At 41.4% G+C, this 27,447-nt stretch overlaps 1 protein-coding gene across 1 annotated transcript in view; it reads left to right on the top strand.

Annotated features, from left to right (window-relative positions):
• LOC139654121 (protein diaphanous homolog 2-like) overlaps window positions 1-27,447 on the top strand; it is a gene marked incomplete at its 3' end in the record, with an annotated part of 136,222 nt that overhangs the window by 3,583 nt on the left and 105,192 nt on the right. The window contains exons 4-11 of the mRNA XM_071531159.1: window positions 23-131; window positions 3,948-4,058; window positions 5,602-5,714; window positions 8,999-9,115; window positions 13,155-13,273; window positions 14,128-14,192; window positions 15,122-15,226; window positions 23,722-24,102. Of these exons, the coding sequence (XP_071387260.1) occupies window positions 23-131; window positions 3,948-4,058; window positions 5,602-5,714; window positions 8,999-9,115; window positions 13,155-13,273; window positions 14,128-14,192; window positions 15,122-15,226; window positions 23,722-24,102 (1,120 nt within the window). The remainder of the gene's footprint in view (window positions 1-22; window positions 132-3,947; window positions 4,059-5,601; window positions 5,715-8,998; window positions 9,116-13,154; window positions 13,274-14,127; window positions 14,193-15,121; window positions 15,227-23,721; window positions 24,103-27,447) is intronic.

The following is a 27,447-nucleotide window of genomic DNA, read 5'->3' as shown; positions in this document are numbered from 1 at the left end:
CCTGTTCTCTGTTTTCTTCCAGCCTGGATAAGATTCTAGCTGCCATGACTATTGCTGCAGAGAGGAACAACAAGGAGAGATTTGCTCCAATTGTGGAGGGACTGGAGAACCACGAGGCCCAGCAGCTCCAGGTTAGGAGTCTCACACACACACAGGCACACGCACACGCGCACACGCACACGCACACGCACACGCACACACACACACACACACACACACACACACACACACACACACGCACACACACACACGCACACACACACACACACAATCCTGGGTTAAGAAAATTCACATTTAGCATTTAACATCACAATATAATATTCATCATGGATTCAGCACGACCCTTTTATTGGATTATTTCTTTTCAAAGGATAAAAGTAAATTTAACGGTTCAGTGGTCAATCTAATGACTGTCAAATACAGTAAACACTGTTTTTGTATTTAAATACTAGACACCTTGTATGGCAGGCTTACACTATAGATTTGTTTACTCTATAATGAGCATCAGCTCTACTGTTCTCTAGCATACTTTTCATAATGAATTGAATAATCATACACACTGATTCATACCACCCCAAAGTCATGAACTTGAAAGAAACAAACAACTCATCCACAAAAGCTCATGAAGCAATAGAAGAGTCAAATAACAGCAGGAGTTTCGCCATGTGCAACGGAGAGAAACCTGGTGCAATTCAATGTCATTCGCACAAATGGCCTTTTGTCTTGAAGCCCATGTTTGATACTGGGACCAGATAGAAATTGACAGTTGTGTCACTCTGGGGCCCATTGTACCTCGGCCCCTGTTGTCTTCCTACATGCATTTTCCTCTGCCTCCTTTCCTGTCTTTGTGTCCACTTGTCAACCCCCGGCACCTCTAGCGCGTGATGGGAGCCAATTGCAGTGCTATTGAAATGCACCAGGAGCTCCATTGCCACCACTTTAATCAACAGCACCTGCTTCACTGAGTAACTCTACTGAACCGCTCCATTCTCTTTGTGAACACCAGAAAAAATAATATTAAAAAAACAGCAGAGAGATGTTGCTTTCCTCTAAGCTTTTTCTCTCCCCCCCCCCCCTCCCCATCTCTCTCTCTCTCTCTCTCTCCCTCACTCACTTTCTCATTTTTCCCCACATCCGACAAATACTTTCCCCTATTTTTTTTTTTCTCGCTGTTGTCAAGTTAGGTCTCAGAGGACCCAATGCGAAAGGGCAACTATAAAGCACCTGTCTTCATTTTTGCTAGTATCCTTCAATAGTGGAACAAAATAAAAAACAGCAACAACAAAAATCCCACTTACACCATGTTTTTGTGAAACAAAACACAGAGGAGTTACTTTTCTAATTTCAGGGTTTGTGAAGTCATGAAGGAAACTGATGAAATGGGGTGGGGTGGGGGGGGGGGGGCAGAGGAAGTAGAAATCCTTTTGATTAGGAGGCAGTTGTTTTTTCCTTTAAAAATTTGCTGTTAATGAAATGAAGCTCTGCTAATTGTGAAGTAAATTAAAATACTTTGCTGATGCAGAGGGTTTAAGGAAATTAATAGACTTTTTTTTTCCAAAACCTGTGATGGGCCGTAGAACCAGACTTTGCTAATGTGATTAAAATGTGTTTTGCCTTGGTTCAGGCTTTGCTCCACTGCCGAGCAACAGAGAAAGCCGACATTCCAACTTTAAAACCATCTCAGCAGTGCCACTTTTAATTACACTGTTTGTAACCCCCCCATGGCACCACTGCAGCTCTCTAAACCTAACACAGTTAATGCCACAGCCCCCCCAGTCCAACCAAATCCCATTCCACAATACATGACTGAGGTGTGTTTGAGGTGTTTGATGTGAGTATCAATCTGCATGCAGGAGAAGAGAAAGAATTTTTCATGAGCTCCATGGGTTTCCTCACTCACATAAATCCTGTGAAGATTTGGTGAGGTTTCTTTTATGTTTATGGCCTCTGGTGGGTAAAATGTCAGGCTTCAGTGCACAGATCTTGCTTAAAGGCCCTCAAGCCTTGCTGGAACATGGAGAAGTCTGCCATGTTTCTGGTGCCTGGCACTAGTGGCGTACTCTCAATGGCAGTGCATCCTTCACTGAAACAAGCTTGTGCTTTCCAGAGGGAACATATCTGACATATGTCTGTATGGCATAACAACATGCCTTTTTTCCCTTCACCTGGCTAGCATAAACTTGTTTGATGTCCTGCTGCTACAACTTAAGGGTAAAACAGAGAAAAACAAACCAATGCTGTTCACTCCAGGTGGCTATTGTTCTGCATTCACCAGGCATAAACAGATGTGTTTTAGCGTGTATGATTGTAGCTGTAATGGATTAAAAGAACATCCTACTATAAAATGAGGAAAACTCTGTCCTTCTGTCTGTCTGTCTGCATCCATTTTGCTCCTCAATGGGTTGGCCAATCAATCTGAAACCGCACATGGGCATTGAGCATTGGCATAGGCAGGGACTGACAAAGCTGATTTTTCAATTTTTCCAAATTTACGCTGTTTATGCGCATTTTTGGCAAGTCTGCGCGGAGTTGTGGCACGCGCATCCCCGGAAGTCTGCACGTAGTTGTGGCACACGTGTCCCTGGGTATGGACTAGTGGAGTGTAATCAACAAAAGAAGAAAAAATGTAAAAAAAAAAAAATGAAATGTAGAAAGAAAATGTGTAGAAAAAAATATCTAGGATGCAAGGGAAGGCAACAGGAGAGACCATTGTTACCCTGCATGCAAACTATGTCAGCTCTGTGCTTGTACAAACCCGTGTATGTGCTTTAAAACCACGTGATAAGTGTTTTTGTTGTTGCTCACTAGCCCCAATACTGGACGAAAACTCCATTGGTCATTTTTAAAGCCCCTGTGTGTAGAATATTTACCTCAATATATCATTCTCAAATTCATTTTGCATCACTGAAATCGTGGTGAGGGAGTGCCGTTTCATTAGTATTAGGCAAACTTTATAAATTCTACACCTGATACGCAAAAAACTGCTTTGGTAGCTCAATGTAATTGTAACTAAAATATTCGGCAGCAAATTTTTTTGTTGTTACACATAGATAGCACCACAGTTGCAAAGATATATCTAACACCGGGCGAGCGAGGATGACTGAATATGAGGTGAGGGAGTGCCGATTGACTGGCTAATCTAGAGCTGGAGGAACATGTCTTGTGTCGTGAGAAAAACAACTCGCCCCCTTACACAAGTTTATTCCAGTTCCATTATTCAGTTTAGATTATGACAGTTTCATGTTACACTCTCTCTGCAGTCTACCACTAAGAGACTCAGGGTCACTAAAGTCATCAAGTTTCAACATCAACTGGTAGTAGGTTTAAAGAACAGAAAAATAAAAAAAAATGCCACAAAAAGCACCCATTGTTGTGGCTCTTATTAATAAAACATACACACCGACAGTAGTGCAGAGGGTCAAGGTTTCCAAAGACAACTTTTCACGTGTCGTCCATGGGAATCCTTCAGCTTGTTATCGATTGTCTGTCTGAGGAAAACTCTGTCTTACCCAGGGCTTGCTCCCCCGAGCCGCCTTACAGCTCGTTAAAACCCATCAGCGATTTCCCCTTGCCCCCCCTCCCCCACCCTCCCACCCCGCACACTCCTTTCACCTCTCTCCTTATCCAATAAATCAATTAATAATGCACATCTGGTCAATGGACTCACCAGAGCTCCAATTTCTACAGTCTCTCTCTTTCTGTCTTTGAGTTCCTTTTTCTGTAGTCTTCGTTATGGTCAGGAAATGGATTCTCCTCTCCCCTCCTCTCCTCTCCTCCTACCTGTTGTATAATACATTTTATATCCTTTTAATTCAATTCTAGCACCAATCAAACACATTAAAACATACCTGTATGCTATAACTTGATATTCTTTGCAAGAGATGTCATCAACCTGTTTTCTAATTCAGTTCTCATTTGTGTCTGTCTGTCGCCTGTCTACCACACAGGTTGCCTGTATGCAGCTGATTAACGCCCTGGTTACCTCCCCTGATGACCTGGACTTCAGGATACATCTACGTAATGAATTCCTAAGATGTGGTCTCAAGAAGATCCTGCCTGTGAGTTATCAGAATATTGAACAAAATATGACTATATCATTTACATGCGTGCAATAATTTAATTATTGCCCTAGGTATGTTTACAGGAGCTGTCTACAATAATAAAAATAATGTTCCAGTAATATTCCTGGTGGTGTTATGGAAGCCGGCGTGGCCCAAAATATTTATTTAACTGCCAATCATTCCTATTTTCAATGTCAATCATTTCTGTTCCGTCATAAACACAGTCAAGTTGCTCCCTTGGTATTTTTTCCACTATTGGTACTTTAGAGATTCAAATACATCCTAACTCTATCTAGAACATCTAGCCTGAGAACTTAACTAAATATACAATGTATGTGAGACACATATCTCTGCCTTTTCTGCAATAAGCAATTTATGAGCTTAATCTCAGATAATATTATGCAGTGAGACTTATGCCACTACACAACACCACAGTCCCACTGAATATATCTGAGATTACCCTAGTTACCCTCTCCTGTCTGATGTCCATTTGGCACTATTATCAATATTATTGTTATTATCATTATTATTATTATTATTATTAGTATTCACTTCACTGCTAGGCGCCACATCACTGATCACGGTTCTGGCTGGCATCATTATCAGTGAGCCTACACATCTTCACATGAGGCGAAGGCAAGCAAGCTCCCACTCATCACTCAAGCCCTCATTTGTAGCGAGTGGGGTGAATGTGTCACGGTGCCAGTTGTTAATAAGTCATCCCGGCTGCTCCTGTTGATTATTACTGTCATTACTTTAATTATCTTCATTTCTGCCCCCCGATATGAAAGAGTCTCAGTGTACAGTCATTTATGAATGCCACGTTCGGCGCTTTTAATACAGGCATTTAAGCTGACGCCCCAACATCTAATTATGAATTATGCTCAGGAGCCAGCGTAGCTGTTGGCAGTGGTGAAAAAGTGAACTCCACTGAAAAAAGAAAACACAATTTGTTTTGTTCCTGTAGTCCTTGACGCATGTTTTTGGCCCTCCTGCTCCTCTCCTACCCCTCCTTTTTGTGGCATTGTGCACCTCTCTCCGAACCAGCGTTGCTTAAGACAGATGGCGAACCCAAAAAACGGTGCAGGGTGATTGATAGCTGCAGAAATTGGGTTACATTTGGCCCTGTCTCAGTCTGTAAACTCCACTGCCGGTGATTCATAGAGAAGTGGTAAAGAGCACCCCCACAGCCCCTGGTGGCAGGAACAGGTGTGCAGGAATAGGTACAGTCTGGAATAACTAGTTGAGGGGGTTCAGGGCAACTTGGTTCCTAGTTCTCTGTACAGCCTTAACAGGGAAACCGATATTCTGGTGTTACAGTTGTCCAGAATATAATTAGTTCAGAGTAACACATAATCTATCTAGATTCAAATTCCCAAATACTTTTAAGCAGTGAACAGTAACAAACTATATCTAAATGATTTTCAGACAGTTTATATACAATGTCCCCAATGCTATTCATATCTAGAGAGAAATACAGTGTAAGATGACCTTTTGAATAGCTCCCCGTTCTCAATTATCTATGTCTGACTCATTCTAGGAGCTAAAAGAGACAGAGGAGCTAGACATCCAGCTGAAGGTCTTCAATGAGAACAAGGAGGAAGACTCTATCGAACTCTCCCATCGCCTTGACGACATCCGTGCCGAAATGGAATATCCTTTTGTCCCCCTCTGTATGAATATACAGTACAAATGAATGGGAACTGCAGAGCTGGCAGCAGGAGATGAGTGTATATTGTGGGCTTGGTCAAGCTTTAAAGGCCAAAGCCCCTCATGACTAGGTTCATTAGGGAAGGATTTGGGGATTCATATCACCATATCGAGCTCCATCTCTGACCAGATATACTAGGTAAACAACTGTCATCTTCACCCCCCACCTCTGCTCTCCTCCTCTCATCACTTTGATATAAAACATACATTTTTCCTGTTCCTACATTTTTGGGGGGTGTTATGCTCAGTATAAGTTTTGGAAACATTTTTATGTGGAGTTCTGTAATATTATATGGTCAGATTTTCTTCCCCTTAAGTACTATCACGTCTTTTCTTGCTCTTCCATTTTAGAAAAGTGAGTTTTTCCTCCAGTTCTCTACCAAGGTTCATTTAACTCCAAACTTGTAGAGTAGTAGTTGATGAAGTGAGCAGTAATTTAGTCCAGGGTTGGAAACTTGTTCAAGCATCCCAGACAAGAACCCTTTTAATAATTCACAAATCTTCTCTAAGGGTATGTATGAAAGCCTGACATTGTGGGTAGACATACCAGACGCTGACATTGTGATACAGATGTTCATTCCAGCAATCTTTTTCTCCCACCAAATCCCACAGTACCAGTACCAGCAAAATCAGCCACTGAGTGCCGCTGTGAGTGACAGTTTCTGTTGACACATGCAGGGCAAGCGGGGAGGGGAGGGGGTGAGGGAGAGGGAGAGAGGGAGAAAAGATGGAGAGAAAAGAGTGCACCTGGATTAATGACGTGCTTGAGCAGGTTCACAAATGAGAAGGCCCAATGTTTGTTTCCAAGGACAATGTGGTATTGATCTGTGAGCTCCGAGCATGATGCAAATGCCCTGGCTCCCCTTAGTCCCCTCTGCTTGCCTAGTTCGAGTACACACACGCCCACGCACACACACACACACATATATGCATGACATCACGTAGGTACTACCTGAGCATTGCATATATGTGTCTTGTTTCTCCTGGCAGGTTCATGAATATTAACAGAGAGAGGCTCGTCTCCTCTGTGTCCGGCCCAGGTCCAGGTGCTGAGGAGGTGACTCCAGGCCACTAATGAATATTAATGGGCTGTGGAATGGTGATTGATTGACCCCACCACTGACTGGTCTACATCACACCTGACTGCCACTCATGTTTATTCATGATTTTGAGAGAGAGAGGGAGAGAGAGGGAGGGAGAGAGAGAGAAAAGAAGAGGAAAAAGGAGTCATCTAATGGATTGGCATTGTTCTACATGAGGTTTATGTCTGCAGCTTAGTGATAGATGTAGCTAGTTGGATACTTTCCCAGTCTGGGCTCCTTCTTATGTCCTCTCAAATGCTGCTGTGGCGAGGCTATAATTGCATCTCACAGGACTGGTAATTCTCCCAGGCTTCATCCTCAGCTAATACAGGGGAGGGAAATGATACTTTAGAGGAGCCTGTATTCCCATCCCTCTCTCTCAAAAAATTTGATATGGGATAGGAGTTTAATTACAGACATTGTTGAAGTTAATAGGAAAGTGTCAAACAGTATTTAAAAGAATCGATCTACTCCAATTCAGCAGCTGTAAGATTGTTTAGTGTGGATGATAGCATGGGAAATGGAGAATATGGTTGAGTGCTGTTTTTCCTCAGAAAATAAATTATGTGAATTGTTATTGATATTCTGTTGGACGGTCATCAGTCATCAGCTGTTGATGAAACCCGAAGATCAGTAATTGTTGTGGGAAATGGGAGAAAAACAGTCACTGAATCTTCCCATTAACCCTTGAAGACATGTCCTTGGACCCCTCTTAATCCTAATAATTAGAAATTATATGTGTAGGTTCCTGTCATTAATATATCCATGTGACATCAGCTATGATAACGCATTCTAATGCTTGCGGTAAAAACATGAGTATTGCTGTGGCAAACAGGCCTATTATTCAGCTTTGTGCTTTCATTTTAGTCCAATTTGTGAATCCTCAAGCTCAACTACCTGCAAAATTTGAAAAATCCCCTGCATTTAACTGGTATTTTCTCTATCAAAAGCAGAAGGGAGGAGAATAATAAAATATGCCACCACAGTGTTGCTGCAATCTCTACAGTATGTAAATATTTTAGCACAAATTGTCAAATCCACACCTCATTTTATGGCAGCAATCAATTTTTCATCTTTTCTCAGCCTAACACAGTACCACCTCCTTAGTCGTCTTGTTTTCTGCATGCATGCACATATTTGAGAGGCTTGCTTATTAGATTTTTTAAAACAAGATGAATCTCAATGGGACAATCCTCCTTTCTCAAGCAAACAATTTACATAGTCTTCAAGTTTATTTATTGTCCTAGGTTATTTACGTATTAGAGCTACGCTTTTTGAATGCTATCAGAAGTTTGAGCAACATAAACCCCTGAAGGAAACTGACCATAAACATAGTGCTTGTTTTGTCTGAAGTATAGGAAGTATAGGAAGTATCTATATATATGTTGTTTTTCAAAACAAATACTCAGCAATCAGTCTTCAAGAAACACGTGTAAACATTTGATAGCTAAACATGGGAGAAATAGAAAAAAAAATACAATCTGATTTAACATCCGTTTTTGACATCAAAGCCATCACTCCTTCCTCCTGGGGAGAGTAGACATAAGACACATAATCAATACTTTTTGCAAGTTTAATAACATGTATTTTCTCTCCTGAGTACAAGTCAGTTTCAATCCTGGAACTGAATTTCAGCAATATTTCTGCCCTGTGAATGATCGGCTTGTCATCATTCTTGCCTTAAAATATTCAAACCAATGGGCTTTTCATGTGATTAATTTCCTCTGTCTTGAAAGGTTCAGAGTGACAGGTAAACCAGAGGGAGCATTCTTTATTGCCGATTCCCCTCCTCAAGTTAGCTGTTTACACTCTTTTAGCTCCCCGGAGAGAGAAAGGATAAGAGGAATCACAGCTCCGTTTGCTTGTGCACAATGATGCCTGTCGGAATACTTGAGGAGAAAAAAATAGAAAAAAAAAAAAGCTGAATATTTATAGAATTATTCAGGTGCGTAGAATGCAGTATTGCTATAGAGAGAGATGATGAAAAACAGAGGAGCAATGAAGCAGCAATGTAGCAACCACTACATCAAGTGTTTGCTAATGAACTCAAATTGGGTGTCTTCTCAACAAGTTGACTAATAGCTTATAAACTTAAGAAACCACATTGCCATAATGTTTTTTTTTGCCTTAACCTTGCTTCCTTACTGATATGAATGAGGTGTACCATCTCCTGTCCAACATGGTTAAAGACACTGGATCAGAAGCCTACTTCTTGTCGATCCTTCAGCACCTCTTGCTCATCAGGAATGACTATTACATCAGGTGAGCTCTGTCTTTCTTTACTTACCACTGGCCCTCTATTGGAGTAAGACGGATAGCTGCCTGATGCTTTTTGCCCTTGTGTTATACACAAGGGCAAGGTTATACAACATACATTAGTTTGACTGAAATTCTTAGCTTTTGGCTCAGCAGGCGAAGTTGTATACAAAGCAATGTAGTTTTTTATGTATTTTCCACGTGAAACTGCTCTGCATTAAGCTTACATTTTCTTCAAGGCTTGATTTCCTCAAGGATACTGTCTGTTGAACCACCCGATGAAAGATAAACCATGATATTGACCTTTTGGGTTAAAGTATGCAATGACTCATATCTATCACATCTATCTCAAAGACTCACAATCTCCCATGCATACGTTCACATCTGCAAGCAGTAAGTTCTTACAGTGTAGCTTGGCGAAGCTAGAATGGAAGTAGCAAGTCTTAAAAAGATTTGTGACTTTTTTTTCATTACCTCCCCCTGTTTGCAACCACTGGAAGTGGAGAAACCTGAAATTATCAGAGTAGGAACATTATTCTGTAGTTAGGAGTGATTAAGTAATTATTAAAACGTCAGCCCAGCTCTCTGCTCTGCCACGGGAGTGTAAATATGTCAATCATTGGGCAGAAAGAGCGCCACTCCTCTGAATGGAGTGACACTGATGAATTCACTGCTGCGTCAGACCTTTTTGCAGAAATAAAATATTTAGAAAAAAAAAAAAAAAAGATTGTGAGACGAGGGGAGGATGAGAGAAGAGGAGGAAGATGAATTTACCATAGACAAGTTGCTGCTCCCTTGGAGTTATGAATAATGTATTCCTCATCTAGTCAGAGAAAGTGAGAAATAGAATTCGTATTAACCAGCTAGTACAGCCAAGTCCACCTCAGCACTACTGTCCATGTCCCCTACTATGAGGCCAGCAGTAAGAAGGGATCAGTACCAGTGCTCATAAAAAATTGATGGGCTTTTTAAAGATATGCTTTTAAAAATACATTTCCTCAGCCTCCATCACAAATGCAGGCGCAGGCCTACACACACACACACACACACACACACACACACATACACACAAACATTAGCACTAACACATACCCAGAGATGCATTCTGACTGAGGCATCTTATTCCCCATACATCACTGCCATGTGCGTTGGGATGATGGAAGATGCAGTACTTCATACATCTCCTTCCAACTGATAATCATCGTTTTCCTTTTCGTTCTTCGCCCTTTGAGCTTACATCTTTTCATGTGCTCGTTGAGATTGGGCGGAAGCAGAATTTTAAGCCTATAAATTGAAACAGAATTTTTAGGGAGGTATCCTGGAGAGGAATGGGGTGGTGGCAATGCATGCTGTCAGTTTAAATCAGTCGATGGTGGCAGGCTTGTCCATAGGTGTGTTAGATGACTTTGTGATCAAACGAATACATAAGGCAGATGCGTGTCTCTGCCAATATCCCATCAGAAGTAGAGACTTGGATTCAAAGGTGTATGTTTTGAAATTGATCATACACTTGGTACCATGATTCAACTTCAACAATTCTGGGTCAAACAATATAGTCTGTAATAAATAAATGGTATAATAATTTATCAAAAAATGTAGTTAATATTTTATAATAATAAGATGGTCTACACTGTGCAAACTGTTCAAGTGTTCTGACTAATAATGTCATTTCTCCCAACCAACATCAGTTGTTGCTCTTCCCTCCGGGGCTTGTTTTATTTTTGATAATTAATCTCTCAGTGCAAGCCTAATGAATGGGAGCACATCAAACCCACCCAGTAAATATAGAGCAGATCTCCTCTTTTGGAGCGTGGCGATATGGGGATTACACCGGTTATGTGGAGCAGAGCTGGATCAAGTGGCTGGGGCTGTGCTGAACTGCAAGCTGTGGTTGGAAGGAATGGAGGTGCCAAAGTGAAAGAAGAGGTGGGGAATGATGCAGGGGACATATGCTAGCTTCTGGAGCCCAGCCCTGCCCACTGTGGAGGGGCCTGACAGTTCTGGGTCACTCCCTCCTTCCCCACTTATCTCCACCCAGCTCCGATCTGCTTGGCGGTGGCGGAGGATGGAGGACGAAGGAAAATAGGGCGGCTTATTGAGATAATAATGTGGTGTACATTGGTGACAGTTGTAAGCCGAGTGCCACGGCGCTTAAGCCATGCAGGGCGATGTGTGCGCTCTCACTAGCTTGCTCCAATCATGAGTGGGCGAATCCGCCAGCTAAAGCTAAACATATGGCATTTCATGCCTTCAAAACATTGCACCTAAATGGTGATTTATTCTGATTTGCTTTGGCTCAGAATGTTCTGTTTTTTCATATTTCTGTTCATAAAATGATATGGCCTGTCCACCCACAAGGTAACAACAGAACATACCCTTTGAATCTATAGCCAGTAGTTTGAGTCGAGGCCCAGGAAATGGACATTATTCCATTCACTGTTGATAATAAGTTATATCATTTATGACATTTGTGCCATTTTACTCAAATACATTCTTGCTTTTTTATTCTCACACTAATTAAATTTGCCCATTTGGCACTAGGCATCTTGTTCACAGTTCTGCCTGCTCAAAGCAACTATTGTATTTTAGCAAAATCAGTCCTCATACCCCCTTATGCCCCCATCCACAGCCAATAGACAGGCAGGCTTTGATCAGACTTTGATTTTGTTATCTACATCAGGGCTGTGTTACAATCTGAGGCTTTTCGGCATCTCTGTCATGCAGTGGGTATCATCGAAAACCATGGGAAGCAAGGCGAGCTAAAGAGGCCAAGAGGAAATTAGACTACAGTAGATTTGCTGTGCAAAGATTCTTGGAACTCACAATGTAGGCTATTCTATCCCTCTATTAAGGTATACATTAGGGTAACTGCCAGCCACATTATTAAAAACAAAGACAAGAACAGGCAGATACTTAGGCAGAGAATAGGATCACAGGAGTAATTCAATATATTTTTAGATATTACTAAACTTCCATTTTTCCTGGAAACTTCAGTATGGTATTGTTCAATAGAATTGTGGATTAAATTTTGCACAACACATCTACAGTAGCAAACAGCTTCTTTGAGATGTCATACGTTAGCATCATGTGGGGAATTTTCATATATGGCCTGTAAATACTAAATCCACCAACAAAAAGGAACATGTGGAACAAAAAAAAATAATTAGCAGGAAAAAAAACAGTTGGCCTCCATTAGAAAATAATGGAACTTTTATGTCCAAAAATCTGATAGGAACAACAACTGAAAAATGGCTTCACTGAACAACTGACAAAAGAGTAAATTATCTTCATCTTGTACCTCAAGTTCAAATCTTGAGCTAGAATGTAGATCCTTTGGTTGTGATCCCAGTTGTTAAAATGTTGCCTCCATCTGCTCAAGTGTAGAGGAAGAGGAAACAAAATGTTTCTGGTGGGAAATTAAATATCTTCTTCTGGTCAATGTCATGCTTAGAACATAATTATTTGCCACTTTGGAACTCAGCTTAGGTTGACATTGTATTTGCTAAATGTCACTTGCAATTAAAGTTGATAATGTAACTGTGAAAAGGTCACACACCAACCTGTGTGGCGGAACAGGAGTCCCAGGCTGATTCACACACCCTGCACGACAAGACCAAGCACTCAGTCACACTCCTAACTGGGCGACATGTTTTCCCGGTCATTGTGCTTTCAATTACACACATTACACTGATTAGATTTACATTTCAGCTTTTATGGTTGCTCTAATTGGCAAAGATGATTGCAAATTAGGCAAGAGGGCAAGCGTAGCCTGGGCTCCCGTCTGTCACCTTGAAATGGACAGAGTAACAGAGACTTGGTTTCCATGTGCCCATTAATCTGCTTATTTCCTGATCGGGGTAGAGCAAGTGATCAAATTTAATAGGGTGCCTATTTTCTCCAGCGGCAACCTTTTCGACATGGTATTTTGTGACCTCTAGGTTGGATAAGGGAATAATTTGTGGTTAATTAGCCTTGTAGAGTTTGTGTCACTCATATCTTGCTGTGGCTTGTTTAATTGTTTCGCTTTATGTTTCCTGACCCCCAGGCCTCAGTACTACAAGGTGATTGAAGAATGCGTGTCTCAGGTGGTCCTGCATCGCAGTGGGATGGACCCTGACTTTGGCTACAGTAAAAGACTAGATGTGGACTTCACCCATCTGATTGGTACCTTTTTTTCTCTTTGTATTTTTGTTTTTCATTAATTTAACATATCTGTAGGCAAAGGTCTAAAATGTTTAATCCATTTTATAATGTAAACTCTTTGTAAAACATGATTTATAGTTGGGATCCTATTGTGTCTAAATCATCCTCCAGACCTGTTTTTTCTCTTTAACTGTGTGCAGCAGGAGGTACATCACTGATGTTGCTAAAAATGTTTTGATATCCTGCAGTCACTCATTATCGTCCTAGTTCCCCCTGAGATTCTTCCGACAAACACCTGCAGTGGCTTGACATATAAGATAGGGTTGTCTAATTATTCATGAATAATACATTATATGTAAGGTTAGGCTATAGTAGAATGATTTCATTTCATTTAAAATGATTTCATTTCTCTTTCTTTGGTTAGAACATTTGTCAGTTATGTTCCTGGAATCATAGGGAAACATCAATTTGCTCTGCATTACTAATGCGGTCTGTTATTCCTTCAAACAGAGAAAATAAATAAATAACACCACTTTTCCTTCCTCTGTTGTGTCACTAACAGTTCTGTGACTTGCCAACAAAGGCTCATTAAAAGTTTCTAAACCTATCCATAAAAGACAGATACATTGTTAAGTTTTCTCACTCACTTTGTTTCAAGAGTGTGTTTTGTTAAATGTATGCTAAAGACCTGCAGAACCAAATATGTAACATCCTGGGGGATATGTGAAAGGTGACTTTTTCCACACTCTCATTTCCCCTCTCGTTTTTTTAACATATTCATATCAGGTTTAATTGTAAATCTCACATGAGGTGCTATCAATGCACATTGCAAGTAGAGAAGCTTTTGAATTGACTACAGCTATCTTGTCTTGCAGATCAGTGTGTGGATAAATCCAAAGTGGAGGAGAGTGAGCAGAAGGCTGCAGAGTTCTCCAAAAAGGTGAGGCATTAATCACTCCCCCAGTCCCCTTGGTTGGCCAACTCCCATCAGGAAAGTTTTTCCTCCCCAGAGCTCCCAGACAAGCTATTGATTTTCCATGCCCTGATCAATACCTGACTGTGACGCTACATGATCCGTATCAGCATTACAAGGATCAATGCCGATGTTCCGATGTATACTTATTTGTGCACTGTGCTGGGGCAGAGTTAAGTTATGTGCTGGCTCCTTTGATCCAATTCAACATTTCAAGCTGGCCCTCAAAGGGCTTTTTCTTTTACATTGCGTATTTGTTTATTTAGAAAGTACCTTTTCATTGGGGGTTTTTCATTTATTATTTTTTTCTAGAATGGACTAGATGAGCTATTGACTTTGTGAAATGTATTTTGAAAGAAATAAATAACTGGCAATTTGATCCGTTCCCTCCAATATATAATGTATAATACAGAATTGTATCCATAAAATAGATGAATAAATAAATAAAAAGTCAAATTTTCAGCAGACACTGAGAGTAGGAACAGCCTTGTTATCCCCAGGAGCCTTACTACCACTGCCTGGCAACATCTAGGGGTCCTGGTTATGTGTTGGTTGAGAGTTCTGTCCCATCATCCCACCATGCACCCTGCTGGGCCAGTGAAATCATTGTCCCGACATGGCTTGCTTTCTGCAAAGGTTAGATCCATCAACACACATGAAAGCTAGGCCTGAAACAAAGACAAAGGACAACAGGGCTTTAGGGCCATGAGAGCTATGAATAGAAATCGGACAGAGATTGTAAGACGGCGTGTATTGGTGTCTGTTGATGTGCCTTGTGGCCATTCTCTAGCGACACCCTGCCGTTCACCAACCTCTGTATGCGGGTGTGTGTTTACATGTATGTACACGTGTGTTTATGTGTGTGCACGGACATACTTGTGTGTCTTTTGTTGCAGTTTGATGAGGAGTTCAGTGCACGGCAGGAGGCCCAGGCCGAGTCTCAAAAGAAGGAGGAGAAAATCAAAGAGCTGGAGGGGCAGATCCAGACCCTGCAGTCCCAGGTAAATACATCATGGTAGGGAGGGAGGGTGGAGAAGTCCCACACAAATACCAACTGCACTGCGGAATGGCACCACATTCCCCCAAAGGGATCTTTGATATTGTCTATTTCATGTTTCACAGAAAATCATGAAAAAGGAGATGCATTGAAGAGCTAAATATCCAGATTCACTTTTAATCAGAGTTTGATACAAGTTAGATTTTTAGCTAAAACTGATAACTTTGCACTGAAGGAAATAAGTTTGTCTTACAACCATAGCAATGATAGGTAATGTGGCTGCTAGAAAATGACTAATTTGGTCAAAATGATACCTTTCTACCCCAATCATAGACGTGATACTGCTGTAAGTGGGAGTTTTCATCCATGCAAGAATGTTTGATTTAATAAGGGGTCAATCTCCTCTTTAAGTTGTAGCTCTTTATATGGGCGAATTGCTCCATTGAAGCTTTTCCTATGTAATTCTATCATCACAGAGATGGATTGCATTTCTTTTCTTGGCCTCCACATAATTTCTTCCCAGGCAAAACCCTCCATTCTGAGCACAGAAAATGACTGCTATTTCCCCCTTAACCCAATTTGAAACACTTTAGTGCTGCCTTGGGACAAAAGGGCAGTTTGCCTCCCTGCTTAGAGAATTTAATATAAACCAGCGTTGAAAGATGGTATGGCTACATCTATATCAGAGATTGCTTTTTTCCAAACCGTCATCTCCGGCAGTTGCTAATGTTGGCACGCCCTGTTCCTAAACTGCACCTGCATATTTGGTTTGAGCATCACTGGGACTCTTCTCAGGAGCAAGTTACTATTACTCCAGTCCCCCACAGCTCTAGCAATCATTCATCCTCAGTTCCACACCAAATGTTGTTAGATTTAATGTGGTACAAGCTTTGGCCCTGTTCCTGGCCGAAGTCACACAATGTTTTTCTCCTCAGAACTTCACTTAATTTGTGTTTAGTTCCCACTCCCCCACTTCATATACCTGAGTGCCGTGTCACCACTTGTTACCTGCATTTGTGTGCACTGGTTCATCACTCACTCAGCGCCCGATGACTGCCCACCCATATTAATGAGACCATCACAGAGTCTGAGGTTTCTCCCCACCCGCTTTGCCTACTCCCCCATTTTCGCTCACTCCTTCCACCTTCTGTCTGAAATTAATGCATCAGGCTGTGTTAGCCTTTGCCTGCCCTCTTTCCCCTGCTGGAGCTTTTTATGTTGTGTTTCCAAGTCTTTTCCTCCCATAACACACCTTTCCCTCCCCCTCCCCTGGCAGGCCTCTGTCTTTTGAAGACTGACTGTTTGTGGTGCATTAACAGGTAGTGTTGCGCAGAAAAGCCCTGGAGAGTCAAACCCTCTCTTCCTCTGTTTCTCTGAATGCTCCTTCAAAGGACTGTTGCTGCCAGAGAGCTTCACATCAACAGACATTAACCTCAGCAGGGAAACATGTAATACGTTCGACACAAACTAGCATGAATGTGGCTATGAGAGCTTCAGCAGATCTCTTATGCGTCTTGGCATAGCTAAAAAGGAGCATGGACATATATGCTTGACAGGGATACACTTGTGGTCAAATTGCAACCATTATTGAACATCTACCCTAAAGTGGTTTCCCAAACGGATTTTCTATTGCTTACACATGCTGGGTGCTTAGGAACAAAAGGCCTTTCCATGTATTTTAACATTGTGAACCCCCTTAAGCTCTTCAGGCTTAGGAAAGGTGCTGTTAATTTTAATTTTCACTGTGCCTCACATGTTAATTTTATTTTAATTATAGTTGATTTTTGGGTTGTCAGTGCTCAACATGTTTTTAGAATTCTGGGCTGCTAAAATATGCCAGCTCTCTAATAATAATTCATAGTGATCTCATGTTTTTGATTTTAGGCAGTTGTTCACATGGAGCGTTGAATTGCTTCCTCTGGCAATAAACATAACAACATTGTTCAGTGGCATCCTTTCTGAAGGTTTTGATTCTGCTGCTGCAGGAAGACTAGGCTGAAACACTGTGCTTTGCAACTTAATCCACATTTGACACAGTGCTGTACAAAGCCATTACCTGCGAGAGCGCAGAACCTTTGCAGAACTTTGTGAGGACACACACTCAGTTTGTCCATCAAAGCTGCTGTGCCACATCTGCCGTTTTGCTGAATATGCATGAAGTGGGAACTCTGTTCATCTCATCCATGGAACTCTTCTCAGATATAAAAAACACATGCATGTCTGAGACTCTGCTCTTCACCTTGTCTGTGAAGCAACAAATTTAATGAGAGTCTGTCTTTGGGAACTTTGGCATTGTAACAAGCAGCCCGTTTGATGTGTCTGTTTGATTATCCCCCCAATCCAATTGAGTGGAGGTTCTGCCTGTAAACATCGACAAAGGACAGTGAAATCACAACAAATGGAAATCATCCACCCTTCCCCAAACCTTTGCTTGCACCTCTTCAAGGCCAAATAGGGAGGCATTCATTGAATTGGCTCTGGATGTGATGAATAATGTAGCACTGCAGTGGTACATTGGAGCACTCTGTGCCATCCCATTAAAAGGTTTTAACAACCTGGCGGTCTTGTAGCTGACCCAGCCTGGTCCCGAGAGGAGTTGGAGGTGTAGCGGACCACTTTTTCCCTCTTTTACTGCCAGTCTACCTGCTGCCCTTTCTCATTACTGGGTTGGACTCAGCTGATAATGACAGAGCAGAACTCACAATATGATCACTGTTACCATGTGCTCTTCGCTGTTGCCATAAGATATAACCAATCCAATTGTTAAGCCAAATACATACCAATATATATGCTGCTACTCGAATTTCTCATACATGATTCCTTACATTGATAGTTCTGCAGCAAATAACTCTTTGTGGTTAGGAAAGTTAAAACATTTCAGAAGGCAGGATATACCTGCTGACAGTGTCTTGGGTTTGGTCTTTAAAATGGAGATACCTCAAAGCCTCTAACTTTTCATTCCTAAGGACAGAAGATAAAATAAAAGTTCTCTTTGCCTTAAAGATTGCACTTTACGACCACTTTCTAAAATTCTTGCGAAATGGAAGTTCTTTTTAAGTCGCCCCACCACTGAAGTTTCCATCTCCATTTCCATTATACATGTTAAATATTTAATTCTCTACAGTCCACAGTAAGAGGTGTAGGAATGACTCCATAAAAATATTACATTTCAGTAGCCGTGGAATATGTTCCCATCCTTTTTCCTTTGGCAAGGTCATACAGAGTGAAATATCAAAGCAAAATGGGCACATTTTTGAAACAAAGACAGGCAGATGGAAATCAATGCCCATCGCACATCTGATATTGGTTAAGTTAAAATGTGATTTGCTATGAAATAAAAAAAACATAGCACTGGGAAACGGAAGAAAGCTTTTGATGGTGCACCAACTGCGGGGTGATGCTGTGCCTTTTGCCTTTTATGCTGCAGTCAGCTTTCTACACTGATGTTCTTTTCAAGACAGATTACATCTTGTTTTAGGTGTAAATGCACAGTAAACTCTGCCTTTCACACATCGAATAACTCATTCAGACAAAATGGGAATATGACACTGTACTCCCATTAAAATTGACTGTGTAAGGGGCATCTTCTTTTTCTTTGCCACTATTCCACCTTTTTTCTGTGTTTGGTGTTAGTGTCTGCACTGATAACTGTGTACTAGTGTTCCTCTTCTCTCCCTATCTAACCCACCCCCATTTGTTCCTCTCTGTTGCTTTCTGTTTTTTGTGACTTGTGTGTTCCACTGGTGTGTGTCCGTGGTTTATGTGTGTGTGTGTGTGTGTGTGTGTGTGTGTGTGTGTGTGTGTGTGTGTATTGTATCTGCACAGTTAACTAGTGAGAAAGACAAGCTCAAAGAGGCTCAGAGACTCATCAGGGAATCTGAAGCCAAGGTGGGTGTCCTCTCTGCATGTGCGCCCCACACATTTTTAATCATATTTTAATCACCTGCAAATCCAAATTATATATTATATGGATTGACAGGTGATGCTTGTTCTAATCTTACTCTCTAATTCTCAAACTGATTTACTGAATTCAATATATAGTAATCAGAACTGATTTAATACAAACATTATTTGTGGGAATGAGTCATTAATCCACAAAAAACAGATAATATAAAACCATTGCTTAGTTCTGTAATTTGTGAATGCTGCATTGTAGAGTAAAAACTATACATTGAAGACATTTATTGCATTATGCTGAACAATATATCAATTGGAAGCTATGTTAAACTATCTCCTGTGGTATTCAATTAGACACATTTCTTGCTTGTTTAGTGCAATTTTCACAAGTAAACACCTTCTGATTGAATTTCTCTATCAGAGATGAGATCGGGGCGTAGGATTTAATCGCACAACAGTCAGAGTTAATTACCTGCCAGTCTGACCTCCCCGTTGAGTCCAGAAGACTATGAATCCCTAAGTGGATGGGTTAGATTTCATATTAGCCTGGTCTCCTATGCTACCCAGGGCTTCAGATGACATCAGCGAAAATAACAGCAGCCAGAGAGTCACTAAGAGACCTTGCTCACCCAGCTAAAACAACACTGATATTCAAACATGTTAGATACAAGACATATTAAGAACCAAGACACACTGATGAAAAATAAAAATATGGTCGGCTTTCTGGGAAGGAGACCTTTGCTGCTTTGATTGTTCAACAGACTCAATAAGTTATGAGTTACCTTGAACTTTTTGATCTCCCTTTCTTGCACCTGAGGAGAAAGGCAACTGGCAACGGTATTGGATCCCAAGGGCTTATTAGTATTCAGAGAGAGAGCAAGGGAGGGAGAGAGAGAGGGAGAGAGAGGGAGAGGGAGGCTCAGAGGGCCCCTCAATGCGGAAACGACGGCACTCTAATTTAGCAGCTAATTTGCTTCCATTCCCTCGTATTAATCTTAAAAGAGAAAACGGGCCACGATGGGCTGGAGATTGACAGACATATAATCATTGGATGTGGGCTCTCGCTGAGGGGCTCTGGGCGATCTGTCTGAGAAGCTCCTTGCAAAACACCTTTTTAATTTCCTCCCTAATAAACAATCCACTAACGGCATTGTGTAATGAAACACTATGTAATGTCTTTAAAAATGAGACCAATCCCATATTACGCACACAATCAAGTGAGTTGGGATGAGCGCATGGAGGGGAATTGTTTTTGGAAATGAGAAACTTTCAGCCAGTGTTTTGGAAATGTGCCTTGGTTAAACCGCGTTTCTAATCAATTCCAAAGGTCAAATCCTGTCTATGCTTTAGTGTTTAATTGTTGTATTTGCATACATTTTGTCTCTAAGCATTTTTCCATTGGCATTATCAGTGATTATCAATACCTGTTTATGTGGTGTGTGTGTTTGTGTGATAGGGCAGACATGTCAAGGGACTGCTAGGCTGCGTCTTATCAGTAATGGGTTTAATTTCACTCCTCTCTACTGTCACATAGCCTGTCATTGTGAGGACCCATGATGAGCACTTAATGGGGAGGCAACCTTTCTTATCTACAGTATGATTAAAACCATAGCCAATCCACCGGTTTGTCCCTAACATTTTCGCTCAGTGTTGTAGGCAGGGATTTAAGTAAGAACACAATAGCCCAACCATATCAATTTCCAACTCCCCATGTGCAGCAGCATTTGTTAGTATAACATTCCAATAGTCTGCTCATTAAAGCTAGAATTTGAAATTTTAAGACTTTGAATCCTTTTGTGGTAGTATTCTTACATCACTGCAAAGACAACTTAGACGTCATTTTTATTTCAGATTTTAAAATCAAGCGTAATTGATCTGAATTGAATTGAATTGAAGTAGAGTTGATTGTATTATTGTATAAATAACTGATAATTTGGTTTCATCATCTTGAACTGCTAACACCGGTGAATTCGCTGCAGTGTTTGCCACCAGTTTGTGTTGACAAACTTGCACAATTTGCAACGCTAAGTGGGAGATATTGGATTCCACAAAAAATTCCCACGTCTGGCTGATTGGAAAGTTTCTTCTCAGTCGGCAGATCGTATTTATGGTAAATCCGACATGACGTGAACGCAGCACGAGGCACAGCATTTGTGCTGTAAGTCAATCCTGTACAATTTTCAGGAAATCGTACCCGGAGACACATAGAATAAACACATACACGTAGGGACTTTAATTAAGGAGGATCAGGTGGCTGTATTCCTCTCATACGCTTTATCTGTTGGCAAATTACTGAATCAATTTTCATGTTAATCAACTTAATAGTTCAGGCCTGCCAATTACTGATTTTGGTTAAGTTTGGAACATGCTGGATCATACATCTCAGGTGTGAAGGAAGGCAGAGGAACAGCATGTCTTATTTCCCCATGAATAGAGAATTAATGTCCCTATATCGCATACAAAAGTGCCTTACTGAGCCACTTTTGTTCCACAGTCACCAAGAGACTCTTCCTCTTTTTCCCCAATCTCATTCCCCTGTGTTTTAGGTTGACCTCTGAAGTTCCATTGATGTGAGGTATAATGGCTTTTAGAAGCCCATTTCATTCGATTACAGACAGACTCCTCAGCAGAACAGGCAGGGACTGATGCTCCTCAAGTTCAGCCCTTTCACACTAACTCCATTTACCAATGTTACAGGCCCCATCCATGTCAGGATATAATTATTAGGTTTCTTCTATTTCTCCTTTTCTCTGTGTGTCTGTGTGTCTTTCTATTTCTGCCTTTCTCTTTCTATTTCTCTGTTTCTGCTTCTCTCATTTTCTCTCTCTCTCTCTCTCTCTTTCTTTGTGTGTCTGTCTTTCATACATTGAATTGAGCAACCCACTTTTCATATCATGATATTTCATATCATGAGCGATGACTTTCCCTGAAAGAGATATCCAAGGACTGGCATATACACTCACTGGCCACTTCATTAGGTACTTGCTAGTACCGGGTTGGACCTGCTTTTGCCTTCAGAACTGCCTTAATTCTTCGTGGCATAGATTCAACAAGGTGCTAGAAACATTCCTCAGAGATTTTGGTCCATATTGACATGATAGCATCACACAGTTGCTGCAGATTTGTCGGCTGTACATCCATGATGCGAATCTCCCGTTCCACCACATCCCAAAGGTGCTCTATTGGATTGAGATCTTGTGACTGTGGAGGCCATTTGAGTACAGTGAACTCATTGTCATGTTCAAGAAACCAGTTTGAGATGATTTAAGCTTTGTGACATGGCGCGTTATCCTGCTGGAAGTAGCCATTAGAAGATGGGTACACTGTGGTCATAAAGGGATGGACATGGTCAGCAACAATACTCAGGTAGGCTGTGGCGTTTAAACGATGCTCAATTGGTACTAAGGGGCCCAAAGTGTGCCAAGAAAATATCCCCCACACCATTACACCACCACCACCAGCCTGAACCGTTGATATAAGGCAGGATGGATCCATGCTTTCATGTTGTTTACGTCAAATTCTGACCCTACCATCTGAATGTCGCAGTAGAAATCGAGACTTATCAGACCAGGCAGCGTTTTTCCAATCTTCTATTGTCCAATTTTGGTGAGCCCGTGCAAATTGCAGCCTCAGTTTCCTGTTCTTAGCTGACAGGAGTGGCACCTGGTGTGGTCTTCTGCTGCTGTAGCCCATCTGCTTTAAGGTTCAACGTGTTGTGCATTCAGAGATGCTCTTCTGCATACCTCGGTTGTAACGAGTGGTTATTTGAGTTACTTTTGCCTTTCTATCAGCTCAAACCAGTCTGGCCATTCTCCTCTGACCTCTGCCATCAACAAGGCATTTTCACCCAGAGAACTGCCCCTCACTGGATATTTTCTCTTTTTCGGACCATTCTCTATAAACCCTAGAGATGGTTGTGCATGAAAATCCCAGTAGATCAGCAGTTTCTGAAATACTCAAACCAGCCCATCTGGTACCAACAACCATGCCACATTCAAAGTCACTTAAATCACCTTTCTTCCCCATTCTGATGCTTGGTTTGAACTTCAGCAGACCGTCTTGACCATGTCTACATACCTAAATGCATTGAGTTGCTGCCACGTGATTGGCTGATTAGATATTTGTGTTAACGAGTAGTTGAACAGGTGTACCTAATGAAGTATGTATATTACTGTTATGGGATAGAAGCATTACATCTTACAGTGTGTTCCATAGTAAATACCTACTTTGTCCTATTGCAATAGGACAGAAATCACATGTGAATATGCTGTAGAATAGTCTTTAGTCCTTCCAACATGCTTATTGACACACTAGGCACACAGGTGCAAACACACACAGACACACAGACACACACAGACACACACACTTAAATACATGAATCTGTTATGCAAAGCTTTGAATCATCATTTTATTGTGATCAGTCCCTGACATGCATGCCCCACAGTCCCTGAGGCATATCTCCAAAGTACAGTTTTAACCAAGGACACCCTGACTCTAAGGCTATTGCCCATTGGTGACAGCAGATTGAGGTATGGATTGAGCCAAATGGAGCCTCACTAGAGAGCGTGGGCCTTCTTTGACCTTTCTATCCTGTATTTGCAGATTGCAGCTGGTCCAGCTGTGGCCGGAGCTGGAGCTCCACCTCCACCGCCCCTGCCAGCGGGCGCAGCACCTCCACCTCCTCCCCCACCACCTCCTCCTCCACCTCCACCAGGTGGCTGTCCCCCACCTCCTCCCCCTCCTCCTCTCCCTGGCCATGCTGGCATGCCACCACCACCTCCACCACCACCACCCCCAGGTGGAGGGCCTCCACCTCCCCCACCCCCTCCAGGGTGTGGACCCCCACCTCCCCCTCCTTTCCTTGGGGGCCCAGGTATGCCTCCACCACCTCCAGCCATGCCCGTCATCAAATTGCCTTATGGACTGGAGCCCAAGAAGACCTACAAGCCTGAAACTGTCATGAAGAGGGTCAACTGGTCCAAGGTATGGTAACCCCAGCTCTGATTAATAGTAATGAATATTCTCATTCTGACTGATACAACTGGCGATTTCCAGGATATAAAGCAAACATTATTTTGATGTCACTTCATGTGATATGATGGAAGTTCTTTACATTAACACATGCAGACATTTAGGAATGGTTCTGTTAGATTTCCTACAAAGCCAGAAGCGATTTTTTGAAGAGACCCTACACAATGAAAAGATGCCTTTTAGAAAGAGTTGAGGGTCCAAACCAAGAATGAGCTCTATTCAAATCCACACTTAATCTAGTCAAACAGCCGCTCAGCCACAGGCCACACTATTCCACACTCAGCAGCCATTTCAAGAGATTCAACAGTAAACAATTTTCACTGCTCAAGTGTCCTTGCATTTGCACATTCTTAGCATAATTGAATGAAGACTGGGTTGTGTAACGTTCCATCACATTTGAATACCATTTCAATAGGGCATTCTCTTCCGTGTGGGCTCTATTTTACCATAGTTAATTTATCCATCGCCTCAGGACTTCTTAGCATTAATTTAATGGTGCTTTGCATATGCTTGTGTGACCTTGCGTTTTAGTCTTCAATTATTGACAGCAGCAACCAAAACATCAGACTACTTCCTTTGAAAACATGTTAGTGGTGCACATTATCTTTAATGGTGCTAGTGGAGACAAAGCCATGAATTAATGAGGTGTTTTGAATGAGATTTTGAATGTGTTGAGGACCATTGTAGTGATCTTAAATTCATTTTTCCCAAAAAAAAGGTCACATTTTAAAATGATTCTTGATGAAGGGCAAATTATGATGGGGGATTTTAATATCCATGACATACCCGTTTTTGATAATTTAACATGATGATTCAAAAAAAGAGAAAGAAATGGAAATGCAATGAGTCAAAATTGACATTCCTGCAGTATATGGAATGTGGTGCAGGTTGACGTTTCTGTCACCTCGTAGGTACTTTAATATCCCATGTATGCAAATGCTCCACTGTGCCTGGGAGCTGCCCTAGTGATAGGTAATATTATTAATAGCGTCATACAGCAACATGGAATGGGAAACCCTTTGTATAAACAGTAAGAAAAACAACAATGTGGTGTTTTGTTTCTCATTATTACCAGCTGTGTGTGTGTGTGTCTGTGTGTGTGTGTGTGTGTCTGTGTGCACACATGCACAGGGGGCATATGTTGGGACATGAGCAGACACATGCGTGTGTGTGTGTGTGTGTGTGTGTGAGAGCCATATACATGGTTATGTGTATATGATTGTGTGTGCATGCAATGTAGTACAAATGTCCATATTCAAGCATATTTATATTCTAGCATAGGGACAAGTGAATGTGCATGTGCATTAACCTTGCCTCCGCAGGCATCGGAGTCTGGAGATGCAAATGAAATTCATAACCACCTGAGGAAAAGCAATCTGTGTCTCTTGTGTCGATTAAGTGGGACATGAGTCGTCTGTCTTCTCTATGTGCAGCAGATGGAGGTATGGAAGTGCCAGGAGCCACTATGATTTGGTTTTATAAAGGAGGAAGGGGAAAGAAAAGATACTGGGTATTTTTCACAGCCACATCCCCTCTATCCCCTACCGCCCTACAATTTCAACAAGAGTTAATATGAATAACATACATTTGATAGTGGTAGGAGAGGAGGAACTCTTATCTAGCTGTCAATGAAAAAAAGGATGCAAGTATAATGACTCAATAGAGAGAGAGAGAAGGAGAGGGGGGTGGTAGGGGGGGGTGGGATGCACACCTTTTGCTGTTTTTAAATCACCCACCAGGGACCTCTCCATCTTTTAAGAACAGCATGCAGGTAAGAGAGGAAAAAAAATAATGAAGCAGCTAAAAGCAATAAAGTGAGGAAACAGTTATTATTATTATTAGGTATCCAAGCATAAAGTGCTAGAACCCTATTCTTGTTGTGCTGGTTCTACTTCTACTTCTTCTTTTTCTGCCCTGAAAGTATCTGCAGCTCAGAAATCAGAACAGCTACGGCAACTGGACGTGCCAGATAGGTATGAAATCTGACCCACTACTCAGGCAACAAAACTTATACCAATTGGCCAGATGGAGGCACTTGAACAATCAACTTCACGTTTTGGCCTATCACCTCTGAACCGCAAGTCGTAGAAACAAATTCACATTGCACACACAGGGTGTCCATTTCTGCCTGACTAGCCACAAAAAATATTATAGGTATTTTAAAAAAAACTCATGAACGCATTGTGCTATTACAAGCCAATTTGGTGCACATGGTCAGGTATTGACTCTGAGGTAACACACAAACTTTTGGTGGCAACCAAATGGCGTTTGATTCACTTGAAATTTTGCACAAAGTCCCAACAAGATATGACAGGATGTAGTCATTCTCCAAAATACATGGCCACAATCAGCCAATCAGCTTTCAGCATCAATTAGACAAGGTTAGCAATGGTCCATCAGCACAAAATTTGATGGGTATGTGCAACTATGTAAAATTTGGGAGGAAGCAGCCATCAGAAGGCTACATGGTTAAGTATCATGACATTTAAAACGTGGGGATCTCTCACTATCATTTAGTGTTTAGTTTTTGTGTTGGATGTCAAAATATCCATCTGGTCATGGCAAACAATGTTTTTTTTCAACCATGCAACAGCTTTTTGAGGGCTGATGCAGGAGATTGTAGCCCTGAGGTGGTGTAATGTAATTTCTCCTCCAGTTAGAACACCTCCACAGGGGAACGGAGCACATTTACTATACAAGTAAATTATTGCTCAGTTGATGTTGAAACTGCATAACAGCAACCCTGTATAAACTGGGTTGCTGGTAGGAGAAGTTGGATCAGACAGTCCACTGAGTCATCACATAATGTGAAGGCTTCGCAAAAGTCAAAACCGTCTTTGTAATGGGAGAGAGGAGATGGGAAGGATGTGCTAAAATGACATGGGGCAGTGATCTGGGCCCATGCTGCTGTATCAGAAGTAGTGGAAGGGGATCTTGACACTGGAGAGTAGAGTTAATATCTGCCACCTAATGTAAACCATGCTCACATTACGAGGGAGTGCCTCATTTACCTCACTTAGCAGGATGCTGTTTTTTTCTCAAGTGAATCACTTCTTTTTACCATAAATTTTTATTAATGTACAAGGTATAATTTTCACAAATTGTCTAAGCTAACCACTTAATGTAATTTGATTATCATCACACAGATTTTCATCTTTATATTACAGATATTACAGATATTACAGAGAGAGAAACACCATAATTTCGAAGTAGCAGGGAAAAAAAACAAACAGTGCAATTAAAACGAACCACCATTTAATTTATTCTTCACATCCCTTGTTCACCTCTGTTATTACA

The sequence above is a fragment of the Centroberyx affinis genome, unplaced genomic scaffold (genome assembly GCF_046629955.1).
Source record: "Centroberyx affinis isolate AG114_WGS23_722 - 3 ecotype Tasmania unplaced genomic scaffold, CSIRO-AGI_Caff_v1 ptg002046l_1, whole genome shotgun sequence".
Lineage (NCBI taxonomy): Eukaryota > Metazoa > Chordata > Actinopteri > Beryciformes > Berycidae > Centroberyx > Centroberyx affinis.
This window is presented reverse-complemented; position numbering and strand designations above follow the sequence as displayed.